The sequence below is a fragment of the Megalobrama amblycephala genome, linkage group LG7 (assembly GCF_018812025.1).
Source record: "Megalobrama amblycephala isolate DHTTF-2021 linkage group LG7, ASM1881202v1, whole genome shotgun sequence".
Lineage (NCBI taxonomy): Eukaryota > Metazoa > Chordata > Actinopteri > Cypriniformes > Xenocyprididae > Megalobrama > Megalobrama amblycephala.
The window spans coordinates 5,033,896-5,047,560 of NC_063050.1; the positions used below are offsets into that span (position 1 = coordinate 5,033,896).

At 37.9% G+C, this 13,665-nt stretch overlaps 2 protein-coding genes across 8 annotated transcripts; one reads left to right on the top strand and one right to left on the bottom strand.

Annotated features, from left to right (window-relative positions):
- Position 1: 1 nt before the first annotated feature.
- ubl5 (ubiquitin like 5) lies at positions 2-3,561 on the bottom strand. Of its 7 annotated transcripts, none has more exons than XM_048195188.1 (6): positions 3,402-3,559; positions 3,037-3,156; positions 2,877-2,960; positions 2,764-2,801; positions 156-200; positions 2-123 (listed from the first exon to the last, which is right to left on the bottom strand). In XM_048195188.1, the coding sequence occupies exons 2-5, from the start codon at positions 3,105-3,107 to the stop codon at positions 157-159; spliced, it is 237 nt and encodes a 78-aa protein (XP_048051145.1). In that variant the 5' UTR covers positions 3,108-3,156; positions 3,402-3,559; the 3' UTR covers positions 2-123; position 156. The 7 variants fall into 7 exon arrangements, with proteins under 7 accessions (XP_048051145.1, XP_048051144.1, XP_048051146.1 ...); XM_048195187.1 differs by having other exon boundaries at positions 2-103; positions 136-200; positions 3,402-3,557; XM_048195189.1 differs by having other exon boundaries at positions 2-200; positions 3,037-3,094; positions 3,402-3,561.
- Positions 3,562-5,299: 1,738 nt separating this feature from the next.
- On the top strand, positions 5,300-9,813 carry pin1 (peptidylprolyl cis/trans isomerase, NIMA-interacting 1). The gene is made up of 4 exons (XM_048195179.1): positions 5,300-5,456; positions 6,967-7,167; positions 9,144-9,254; positions 9,386-9,813. Exons 1-4 carry the CDS (start codon positions 5,399-5,401, stop codon positions 9,493-9,495), a joined length of 480 nt encoding a protein of 159 aa, XP_048051136.1. The 5' UTR covers positions 5,300-5,398; the 3' UTR covers positions 9,496-9,813.
- Positions 9,814-13,665: the final 3,852 nt, after the last annotated feature.

Consider the following 13,665-nt stretch of genomic DNA (forward strand, 5'->3'; position numbering starts at 1 on the left):
ATCATACATAAATATGAGTTTTATTTCCAAATAATATCAAAACAATTCAACTGAACAGATATTCTGATGCTTCGAGACATGATGAGTGTGTGTGTGTGTGTGTGTGTGTGTGTGTGTGTGTGTGTGTGTGTGTGTGTGTGTGTGTGTGTGTGTGTTCTACTGGTAATACAGCTCGAGGTTCATGCCGTCATGGATTTCATCTGATGATCAGAGTCAAAGATTTGAACAATTTCACATAATAGACTGATCAATAACTAACTCTTGATACAATCTTAACACTTTACAGTATGGTTTCATTTGTTGACATTAGTAACTTCATTAGTTAACCTGAACTAACAATGATTTCTACAGCTTTCATTAATCTTAATCATTCATGTTCATTTCAACATTTACTAGCACATTAATAAAACCAAACGTTGCATCTGTTAATATTATTTAATGCAGGGTTTTCAAGTTCAGTGATAAAAAACTAATTATGCAAATAAATTACTATAATATGTATTCATACCTAACACAATGGATGTGACTGTATATGTTTTCTAAAGACTGGTCTGTAATCATGAAATTAATAACAGTTACTCTGTAATGTTTCTCTTCAAATAATATTTAATATTACTGTATAAACTGGTCTTTCAAACATGAAAACCCCTGATTTAAAGCTTCTGAGTTAACATTAGTGTTGGGTCGCAAATCAATGTGTACGGCCGTCTGCTGGAAGCTAGATATTATAGCTAATAAAGCTTTGAATATGGATAATTTTCTTACAAAAAAACCCATTGCTTCTCTTCAGAAGGCCTTTATTAAGCCTCTGGAGACGTGCAGATTATATTTATGATGGACAGATGTGCTTTTTGGGCTTCAAATTCTCACACCCCCCATTCACTGCCATTATAAAGCTTGGAAGAGCCAGGATATTTTTAAATAAATCTCAGATTGTGTTCATCTGAAAGAAGATAGTCATATACTCCTAGAATGGCTTGAAGGTGAGTAAATCATGGGGTAATTTAAATTTTTGGGTGAACTATCACCCAAATTGCATTAACTAGTGATATACTCCCTACATTCACTACAGTGTTTTCCAACCTCATTTGAAAGTTCAACCAATGCAAACTGGATCTGACGGGACGATGTGGACCAATCGGATACTGTTTTGCAGCTGGAGCGCGCTCAGATTGTGTCGATGGATCAGATTGGCAGGTCTTGATTTACCGTACGCCACAGAATAGAAGCTGAAACACTCATCAAACACGATTTTGCGTAGGCACCTATTGTATCCGTTGGCGTTATTTCTTTTTTTTTTTATTCTTTTTCTTCCGCTCTGGAAGTCTATGGCAGCCCACTGAACCGTATGGTAAAAAGTTGTGAAATTTGGCACACAGTTAGAGGACAGTCTGAACTGTGTCCATAGCAAATTTGAAATCTCTATCTCAATCCCTCTAGCGCCACCAGCTGTGCAAAGTTGCAATCATGTTTACGTTAATAACTTTTGAATCGTAAGAGTTAGAATTAAAAATCTTTTTTCCTCTGATTCAAGACGATTGCACTATCGATCAAGCCTATGACGTCATGAAAATTTTTCCGCCATTTTTAATTTTCTGAAAAACCTACTTTTTCGAACGAAAAATTGAAACGAAAATTGAACCAGATCATCTTCAGACCATGCCGACAATAAGTTATGGAATTCTAGTCGATATCTCAAACTTTACGTAGCGCTTGCAAAAATAGACATAATGCTGTATCTCTGCAACGCTTTTTCATATTCAGAACAAACTTGGTACATGTCATCTCAAGCAGCGCCACCTACTGGTCCGGAGATACAAAAAATGGCTATTTTTGCTTATAACTTCTGATGGGTTTGTCCAACAATTTGGTCTTGTTGGATTCGGGGCATCATGCCGAGTCGAATGATATCCAATTTCCCCATATTGGCCATTTTGAATTTCGTGCTAAAATGCTGTATTTTATGAACGCATTAGCGTATCATTTGCGTCTTTGGCACCATGCCCTGACAGTACTCAAAAAAAGGTTTCAGCGCAGCGCCACCTTGTGGACAAAAGTTATAACAATTTACAAAAATGCTAATAACTTTTGACTATATTAACCGATTGTAATGGGTCTCAGTAGATTCCTTGGGTCATTCTGAGAACATGGATATCAAATTTGCCATAGTCAGCTAAACTTCCTGTCCGCCATATTGTTTTACTTTAAAAACCTACTTTTTCAAACTCCTAGACCGTTGCTCCGATTTTCACCAAAATTGAACCGTATCATCTTCAGACCATGCCGAAAAATAGTTATGGATTTCAAGGCGATACGTCAAACCATTTTCGTATACCAGAGCAACAAATTTGAAGCATGATGCAAAACCGACTCTTCAAGCTGTATCTCTGCAATGCTTTTGCATATTGACACCAAACCTTACTTTACTTGGGTAAAGTTGGTTTTATATTCGCACATTCGGACTTCTGATAAATTCAGACTTTCCAATAAATGTGCAATAAATTAATGTTTGCGAATTTTAAGCAGCGACATGATATCGACAACCAACGATTGTCAACTTACAACATTTTTCAGAGTCGATCAAAATAGGCAAGTATTGTTTTAATGGCATATTTACTTGTGAATGTCCACTGAATGTCCAATGTAGTGTGAAGGCTATTGAATACGGATGTCTGAATGTGCGAATATAAAACCAACTTTACCGAAGTATCATGTCCCTAGTGTAAATGTGCTTCAGATCATTGATTGGCTGATGAAGGATACAGTCTCCCAGTGACACGTGGTCCTTGAATATGGTGTACCTGCACACAGACACATCACATTATAATCACACTGACTGCTGGATTCTGCACACGTGACCGAACGGTGATTCTCACCATTTCTTGAGCACGATCTTGTCCCAGCGCGTGCCCGTCTGCGCCGCGATCAGCTTCTTCAGGTCTCCGATCGTGTCCTCCTGACTGACACACGGTTAAGACCAACAACCTCACCAAACACAGTCACACTGGGGCTTTCACACAGCGCTTCAAAGGATACTTGCATTTGACTCGAACCTTCTTCCCCAAACGGTCGTTACACACCACCTCAATCATCTCTGAAACACACATCACGTGATTCACGCATCGCTGTCAATCATTCACGAGCTCTCCTATTGATCTGTACATATAATAATGTCATTGACTTCATTTTATATTATCATTATGTTCTGCTTTAAATAAAGTTATTATTAAATGAGTATCAGTGATATTTTAATTGAGGCTGTTATGATTTGTAAGTTAGCTCTTTACCATCAAATGCGACGGGTTTCGTTTAAACACACAACTGCGTTAAATTCTATAAACAGTCGCAGTGATTACGCGTGTAAATAACCGACAAAACGAGTGAAGTTTGTAGATGTCTACCTGATTTTTCTGTCGTTTGTTCCCGCAGATAATCAGAAGCGTTTCTCAAGCAGACTCGCAGGCGTTTGCCGTAAACCAGCGCCGTGAAAACATCCGCTCACGTTCGGCCAATCAGGTGCGCGCACGTTAGACTGACAGCGAGTTCCACCAACGGTATTCCACGAAGAGCGTTGAGGGATGAGGTCACCATGGAAATTGCCGCTAATCGATGTAAGGTGTCGTGAATGTCTTAAAATGTGAGAAATAAAAAAGAAGCTATCAATCGATTATATCGAATAATAGCGAAATAGAACATAAGAAGAGCTGAAGCCAGATAGAGCATCAATAAATTATTTAAGTATGATATTTTAATTAGATATGTAAGTATATGTGAAAAATTAGAAAAGAACAAAAACAAGGAAGAAATCGATTAAAAAATCAATCATGACTGCATAACAGCATAAGTAGGTGGTGATGTGCACACAGGATGCAACGCGCCAAAAAACTCAGAATAACACAAATTACACCACCTTAACCACACCCAACAGTTTTTAAGTCATATTTCGACAGTATGTTAATGTATCGTTGTTGTCAAACCCACGTGATATCTGTTAAGAAGTCATAATTTCGACTTTTTATGTCAATTTTCACTTTATCATTTATGCCATTTTTGTCATTTATATCTTTTTAATGTCATAATTTACAAAAGCATTTCTTTTGTGGCAGAAACAAGCTTCCAGGGGTAAAGTGATGTTTTCCAGCGCTGCTTCTCTGTCGCCCTCTGTCGGTCACATGCGCGCACCTTTGACTGACAGCGAGAATGATGAGGTCACCATAGTAATTGCCGCTAATCGATGTAAGGCGTCGTGATTCTTTTTTAAAATGTGAGAAATATATATATATATATATATATATATATATATATATATATATATATATATATATATATTCATCAATCGAATCTATCAAATAATAGTAAAATAGAAAATAAGAAACTCACAATAACACAAAAGGTACACCACCTTAATGCTAATCCTACCAGCAAGACACTTTTTATGTCATAATGACTATGTCACAATTTCGACTTAGTATGTCAATAACGTCGTTGTCAAACCGCTGTAGCATCACACATATCTGTTAATGTTTTTAAGTCATAATTTGACTTTTTATGTGTCGATTTATGTATTTTATGTAATAATTTGTACTTTAACTTTTTGATATTTCATGTCATAATTTTGACTTTTTGTCAATTTTGACCTTTTATGTCATAATTTCGACATAGTATTTCAGTTGCAACGTTTTATGTAATTTATGTAATAATTTGTACTTTAACTTTTTGATACTTCATGTCATAATTTTGACTTTTTATGTCAATTTTGACCTTCTATGTCATAATTTCGACTCATTATGTCAGCTGAGACGTTTTATGTAATAATTTGTACTTTAACTTTTTGATATTTCATGTCATAATTTTGACTTTTTGTCAATTTTGACCTTTTATGTCATAATTTCGACATAGTATTTCAGTTGCAACGTTTTATGTAATTTATGTAATAATTTGTACTTTAACTTTTTGATACTTCATGTCATAATTTTGACCTTTTATGTCAATTTTGACCTTCTATGTCATAATTTCGACTCATTATGTCAGCTGAGACGTTTTATGTAATAATTTGTACTTTAACTTTTTGATATTTCATGTCATAATTTTGACTTTTTGTCAATTTTGACCTTTTATGTCATAATTTCGACTTAGTTGCGACGTTTTATGTAATTTATGTAATAATTTGTACTTTAACCTTTTGATATTTCATGTCCTAATTTTGAGTTTTATGTAATGATTTACAAAAGCATGATTTTACTTTCTATGTGTATTATTTTCAGGCTTCCATGGGTAAAGTGTTGTTTTCCAGCGCTTCTTCTCTGTCGCCCTCTGTCGGTCAGTCTGGTCACTGCAGCAGCATTGGCGCTACATCAGATCAGACCCGCGCGAGCCGAACCGACACCATTCTGAAATCATGTCTGACGATGAGAAGCTGCCGTCCGGGTGGGAGAAGCGCATGAGCCGGAGTTCAGGTGAGTCACGGCGGCCCGTTGTCATGTTTAAACCCGGAACAGAGTCTGTGTTTGGGCGCGTGTGAACAGATGCGTATGCTAAATGGCTAACGACACCGAACCGCCAAAAACACCGAGCCCGCGCGAGAGCAGATGCTAAACCCGACCTGACTGAACTGATTTACGCCCAGCTCGAGCGATGGGTTCAGAGAGGCTCGGTGTTTAAGATCTAATGAGTGAAAACCTCACACACTGAATATATAAATATAAACACATTTGAATTTCATAACCAAAGATCTGAACTATAGCCCGTCTGGGCCGGACTGATGCTCAGCCAGTTTATCTCAGCGATAGTTTGCAGTAACGGTATCTCCTGAGAGCTTCGTCAGCTGATCATGTTTGTGTTTTCAATTTTATTTGATTAAATTACGAGTAAATATGTTGTAAAATCATGAAATATTTAATGTCCACTTAGGCTGTCATCACGGTCAGCTCATTAGGGTTAATTCATTATTTTACTTAATCGGCAATTTACAAAATAAATATATGGACATAAAGTATTGAAGTGAGTTGATATTATTTCATTATCTCTCTTGGAGGCTATTTTAAAGCTGACACAAAAACATAGTCCATTACAGTGCAACAAGACAATATTAAAGTGTATATATTTTTAATCTTCAGTCTTGTGTGCTTTATGTTTTCTTTATGTTCCCTCATCCATATACGTGACCCTGCACCACAAAACCGGTCAATTTTGTTGAAATTGTGTTTGAAATTGAGTATGGTTTAAAGTTGTCCAAATTAAGTCATTAGCAATGCATATGCACACTTTTTAAAATACATTTATGTTAGGAAATTTACAAAATATATTCATGGAACACGACCCTTACTTAATATCCTAATGATTTTTGGCATAAAAGAAAAATTTCTAATTTTGTCCCATACAGTGTATTGTTGGCTATCGCTACAAATACAGGTCCAGGATCACACATGAGGTTAATTTAATGTAAATAATTAAATGTAATGTTATACATGCACACACACTGTGGGTTAAAGTTCGAATAAATTAATATTTTTTTAATGTTTCTGAAAGATTTTTGCACGCCAAAGATGCGTTTACTTGATCAAAAGTTCAGTAAAACAGTGAAATATAATTACAGTGAATTTATAGTAAAGTGTAATTTATTCCTGTGATTTTCAGCATCATTACTCCAGTCTTTAGTGTCAAATGATCCTTTAGAAATCATATATTATTATTATCAATGTTGAAAACAGTTGTGCTGCTTGATATATTTGTGAAAAAAATATTTTTTTCAGCATTTATTTAAAATAGAAATATTTCGTTACATTATAAATGTATTTTCTGTCACTTTTATCAATTGAATGCATCTGTGATTAATAAAAATGTTTATTTTTAAAATCTTACTCACCCCAAACTTTTGAATGCTATTGTGTCTCGGTCAACACAAAAATATGAACTGTTTTCAAACATTGATAATAGTAAGAATTTTTTCTTAATTTTGTGCCTCAGGTCGGGTTTATTACTTCAATCACATCACTAACGCGAGTCAGTGGGAGCGGCCGAGCGGATCGGGGGCTGACGGGGTCGGCGAAGTGGAGAAAGTTCGCTGCTCTCACCTGCTGGTCAAACACAACCAGTCGCGCCGGCCGTCCTCCTGGAGAGAGGAGAACATCACGCGCAGCAAAGACGAGGCGCTGCAGCTCATTCACAGTAAGAAACACACACTAGCTACGTTCCCATCCAAATTGTGCGGAAAAATTGGAAAACATTTGCAAATTAAAGGATTATTTCACTTTCAAATAAAATTTCCTGATAATTTACTCACCTCCATGTCATCCAAGATGTTCATGTCTTTCTTTCGTCAGTCGAAAAGAAATGAAGGTTTTTGATGAAAACATTCCAGGATTATTCTCCTTATAGTGGACTTCAATGGCCTCCAGACAGTTGAAGGTCAAAATTACAGTTTCAGTGCAGCTTTAAAGAGCTTTAAACGATACCAGACGAGGAATAAGAGTCTTATCTAGAGAAACCATCAGTCATTTTTGAAAAAAATTCAACTGTATATGCTTTATAAACTGTTGGGGATGAACAGTTTAGGACCCTTGAAACCAGATATGTTGAATAATAACTTAAAAGATATATATATATATATATATATATATATATATATATATATATATATATATATATATAGAAGCGGCAGTGGATTCCAGAATCCATCCCTTCAAAATTGATCGCCTTTTGCACGTGCTTCCACTTTCCATATTCTTCAAAAAGCTTATGCTGTATGTCCTACGCCTTCCCTATTCTACTTATGCGACTGGTGCCATGTTCTTTCTGTAAGTTGAAATTATCAGGAAAAATTTACTTGAAAGTGGACTAATCCTTTAGGTATCCCATGTGTTCAAGTGAACAAAATCAGTAATAAAAATGGAAGTTGCTGCTATCTGGCTCTTTTTTTTCCATCCTAAATGACTTGCGGCTCAGAGTGACCGACAAAATCCGCCCAATTGCTACTCAGAACAATTTTTTTCAGGAGGTTCCCAGGTAAAATCACATTCCGGGGGGTAAAATCAGCTTTTTTTTTTGCATTCCTGGGGCTAAATATCTTATTATTTTGGGGTTGCTTCAACCCGCGGCAACAGTGTTAAAGGTGCCCTAGAATTAAAAATTTAATTTATCTTGGCATAGTTAAATAACAAGAGTTCAGTACATGGAAATGACATACAGTGAGTCTCAAACTCCATTGTTTCCTCCTTCTTATGTAAATCTCATTTGTTTAAAAGACCTCCGAAGAACAGGCGAATCTCAACATAACACCGACTGTTACGTAACAGTCGGGATCATTAATATTTACACCCCCAATATTTGCATATGCCAGCTCATGTTCAAGGCATTAGACAAGCCAGTATTAACGTCTGGATCTGTGCACAGCTGAATCATCAGACTAGGTAAGCAAGCAAGAACAATAGTGAAAAATGGCAGATGGAGCAATAATAACTGACATGATCCATGATAACATGATATTTTTAGTGATATTTGTAAACTGTCTAAATGTTTCGTTAGCATGTTGCTAATGTACTGTTAAATGTGGTTAAAGTTACCATCGTTTCTTACTGTATTCACGGAGACAAGAGCCGTCGTTATTTTCATTTTTAAACACTTGCAGTCTGTATAATTCATAAACACAACTTCATTCTTTATAAATCTCTCCAACAGTGTAGCATTAGCCGTTAGCCATGGAGCACTATCAAACTCATTCAGAATCAAATGTAAACATCCAAATAAATACAATACTCACATGATCCGACGTATGCATGCAGCATGTATGACGAACACTTTGTAAAGATCCATTTTGAGGGTTATATTAGCTGTATGAACTTTGTTTATGCAATGATAGAGTCGGGAGGAGCAATTAAAGGGGCCGCAGTCTGAATCGGCGCATTTCTAATTATGCCCCAAAATAGGCGGTTAAAAAAATGAATAAAAAAATGTATGGGGTATTTTGAGCTGAAACTTCACAGACACATTCAGGGGACACCTTAGACTTATATTACATCTTGTAAAAAAAACATTCGATGGCACCTTTAAAGTAGCCCAATTCCATGGGAAAACTGCAGACTTGGCAACACTGGCGGCCGATGAAGTGCATTAAACACTGTCATGTTCTCTGTGTGTGTGTGTAGAGTACATTGAACAGATCAAATCTGGAGAGGAGGAATTTGAGAGTTTGGCGTCTCAGTTCAGCGACTGCAGCTCAGCGAGGAACGGAGGAGACTTGGGCATATTCGGCAGAGGTGAGGATAGAGATAAACAATTAATCTACAATTATTCACAGCGTATGAGATTATCTGCATCATCTGCTGACAGCCTCATCAGTTTTCAACTTAACCTTTATCCATTGTGTGTGTGTGTGTGTGTGTATCAGGTCAAATGCAGAAGCCCTTTGAAGACGTCTCATTCGCGCTGAAGGTCGGAGACATGAGCGGCCCCGTGTTCACCGAGTCTGGAGTTCACATCATCCTGAGAACCGGATAATCATTCCCTCTCCGTCATGCCTTCATTCATTCACCCGCAGATAACACACACATCTATCCCACGATTCCTTATCTTAATCTGTTTTCCTGAAAAACCTCGCTTGGCTTGTCAAAGCTGCACGTTAAATCCATCCGGTGTTTCCGTGATCTTACATGTTACAGTTGCCTTTTGACAGGCTCGAATCCCGCATTTCCACTCGACGGCTAAACATTCGCATGGTCTGCTGTCCTGCAGCGGCGCTGGTGATCAGCTCTTATGAAGGACGGTAGATGATCGTATGTCCAAACAATGACCAATAAAATTGACCATGTCACTTAAGAAAATGCTCCTGTTTTATTTCAAAGCATGAAAATTATGTTTTTATAAAGCTGAGGTTCATGAGTTGATGCAAAGTATTTAAAAAAGTAAATAATTAAATCATAAAATGTTTGAAAATGAAGTAATGTACAGTTGGAAATGCCTTGGAAATGTTTTGGTCTGAAGGTTTTAGGAATTGTCCTACACAGCAAAATCCCCAGAGTTAAATCAACTCTGCTCAGAGTACATATGGTCCCTCTCTAAATGGTGTTAAAATAACACTGAAGCAGAGTTAAAATTAATGACATAATTTTAAGTGATTGATTAAGTAATGATTGAGCATTAGTGATGAACACCTGCTGTTAACAAGCAGAGAAACACAAGAACTACAGCTGACTTCCAGCCACAGCCTAAGATGAACTCAACTGAAGATAAAAGACATTAAATCTCCTATGATCTGATTAATTAAACAACTCCACGAACCGCATATTGTCTTATTAACTTTAACTCTGCTTCAGTATTATTTTAACACTATATAGAGAGGGACCATATGTTCTCTTGATTTAACTCGGGGGATTTTGCTGTGTATTATATGCAATGCAATATAACATCTCTCATGTTTATGATTTGAATGTTATTCCTGCAGAAGTAGAGTAAATCCTCATGATTGTGAAACATCTTTGTACAGCTCCATCATGAGTGTGATGAGGAATGACGCTTGAGGTCATGGGGGTCTTTTCATGTCAAATTCAGTCTTTATTAATATTATTATTTGAGGTTTTTTTTATCTGGGTGTTTGTGGAAAGCTGGTAAGTTCTCGAGAAAAGATAGTTAGTGTTCTTTAGGTGGAATCCATATGTTCAATAACATGCTCATGATGTGGGTGCTGTATAACAACTTTTGTTTGTGTACCGATGTTTTATGATAATAAAAAAGGAACAGGGGATTGCTATTCATTCACATGTTGGATGATTACGAGATGTGAAAAAATGTGGTGGTGGGTTTTACCAGGATTTCCTCAAAGAGTCTTTGACACAAAGGAGGAGCCTGAACATCAGATATTTAAAGGAGCGTTTGTGTTTCACGTGAGCGTTTTTTACAACTGAAGAACACAAACGGTGAGTTATTCTCCAGCATTTAAATTATACATCCAGAATTTTATACAATTTACAAATGAAATTAAGCTTTCTTTTAATGTACTTTAGATAAACTGCACTGCTGAGGAGCGATTGAGAAGATGGCAGTAAGTTCATTGGTTTCCTTCATTGTGTCAGGCACATTATGTTGATTTCAGTATGATGTTCATCTCTTTCTCTTTTTGTAGATGATGGTGTTTTTGGCAACTCTTCTCCCTGTTGTATTGGGCAGTGACTAAATTATTGTCATTCAAATGTTCTGACGTGTACAACTCATGAGAAACAGTCAGTGGGATTTACTCCATCTATCCAGCAGGTGACGCTCCTGTCTGGGTTTACTGTGACTTGATCTCAGGTGGGAAAGATGAAGATAAAGGAGGATGGACGGTACGAATGTGACTGTAGATCATTAAACACACATCAGAACATACATTATGAATCATATCATCTATATAAACCCTTCACAGGTGATTCAGAGGAGAATGTTTCTGGTCTGTTTGAGTTCTCATTTAGATTATTCTCCACTTCATCAATCTTCAATAAAATCCTGCATTTTTCTTTAAACAGAACTTTAGCTAGATTATTTGTCAGAACAATTTATTTAACACTATTTGGTTAAGTGTGGCTGAGAAGCCAGGACTTTAGTCTAAAGATAACAATCTTACAAATAAAGGCTCTTTATTTATTGACAAATTGTTCTATGAAGAACCTTTATCATCCATGGAATCTTTCCATTGCACAAAAGTTTCTTTATAGTAGAAAGGTTATTTAGATTACAAAAACGCTCAAACTAAGAAAAAAAATGTTCTGTAAAAAGCTGTTCATTGACAGGTTCTTTGGGGAACCAAAAATGGTTCTTCTGTGGCAGTGTTGTGAAAACCCCTGTTGGAAACTTTCATTTTAAGAGTGTGGTGTTTGAATAAATCACAGATTGGATAACATTAGTTTATCTTAACAGATGGTATGTTAGACAGTTTGTTGGTGCAAACAAAAGGTTTGAGCCAGAAACAGCCTGGGAACTTTGCTGTTCAAATCCACATCTGTTCATCCTATACATTGCTTTGTTTCTTGGATGTTCCCTTTCGAAAGGGAACTCCACTCTGTGTTTGACAGAACGCATTGTGGGAAACGTCAAGTGACCCAGGTGTCGAAAGCACTATCCAACAACTCCAATTCCTATTGGCCGGCGACAGCCTATGACGTCATACGGCGCGACCCGGATGTATAAAGGGAGCGCCTGGAGAGACAGTCTATCTTTTTCGTCTTTCGGTCCTGTTCTGTCTTGCATCTATACCAAATGACTCCGGTAGGGTTTTCTATTTATACCTTACAAACGTTCTTGACAGTGTGTTTATCCGTGTCCCAGGGTTTGACACTTGATATACATATTTTTTCTGAGCGTTTTCTGTCTGGAGAGGAGCACGCATACACAGTGCTTGAGGGCGCTGCTGTGTGTCTGTCTGTTGTTTACTCTGTTCTCGTTTGGCACTCTTCCCGAGGGAAGAGCTGTCTGCATCTCTGTCTGGTGGTTCTGGCCCCTGTTTGTGCTAAGGCTTAATGGTGGCTGCAATCATAGGGCTCGCAGATGAGCTCGTTGGGAAGTTTGAGAAAGTGTTATTCTCTCAACTTCCCTGGGGCTGGCGAGAGCACCCGGATGACGATGACGTTCGTGTTTGACGTCATCGCGTCCGGCGGCGAGCGCTCCTCTGGCGGGTGTATGCGAGCTGCTGTGTGTTTGGGACGCGCTTCTCGGCGGGCTGCGGCCTCCGGGAAGGCACGTTAAGAAAGGGGCCGCGTGCGGACGGTTCGGCGAGCGGTTCCTTTCTGTCCATTGATACGGCAGCTTCCATACTTTCCATTCCGTTCTGATCTCCGCTTTTGAGATCGGTGAGGAATGGAAAAACCCCTAGCCATTCAGATTGGTATCTGAACCCAGACAGACGGGAAGGGGAGGAAGAGCGAGTGAGACGGGTGATCGATTGTAAACACTGTTGCGTTTGTAATCGATCTCCCAGCTATTTAGGGTGATTTATAGCTACCCTCTCCTCTTCTTCTTCCACATCCTGTGTGTATATGTGTATATATATATATATATAACGACATGTGTCATGCTCAGATGCTTCTTTTGGTCAGACTGATGGCTGGGCCCATAGTCATTGTTTCTATCAGCCCGCTGTTTCTGTTTGATAGTAAGAGGATCTTTAAGCTTAAAGAACCTTAGATTCCATCCTTTTATGTAAAAAGGAGCATTAGGAGTTTTTGGTTTTTGGGCTGCAGGAGGGTCTATATTTTATTCATTTGAAATAAGACCTTATTTCCTGTATAGTTTTCTGAGCATGTAGTCAGGAAAATTAGGGTTTTTTTGGCAAACTGAAGTTGATAGCACTTGTCACTTCAGCTAATATGTAGATGTTTAGGTCGGCCTTAATCGGCCGCCTGACATTGTTTGCTTGTGAGCTTCACTTTCATTCTCTTATCCATGAGATTTGGAGGTGAAGCCCGGGCTTCACTAGGCTTGTGGCCTTGTAAGAAGGCCCGTAGCTTAGCAGCTAGGCTAGAGCTAGGTTTGGTGTGTTATTTACATAACCTTATATTTACTATCCCTGATTAGGTTGTATAGTTCCTAGTTCTGGCCTCCTCCCGAGGGAGTTGTTAGGCCGTATGCCATTATCCCCTTGCTTATGTAGGCGCAATTGTGAGATTAACAGCTAGGTCGTAGACTGTTTTGACTCCCTGA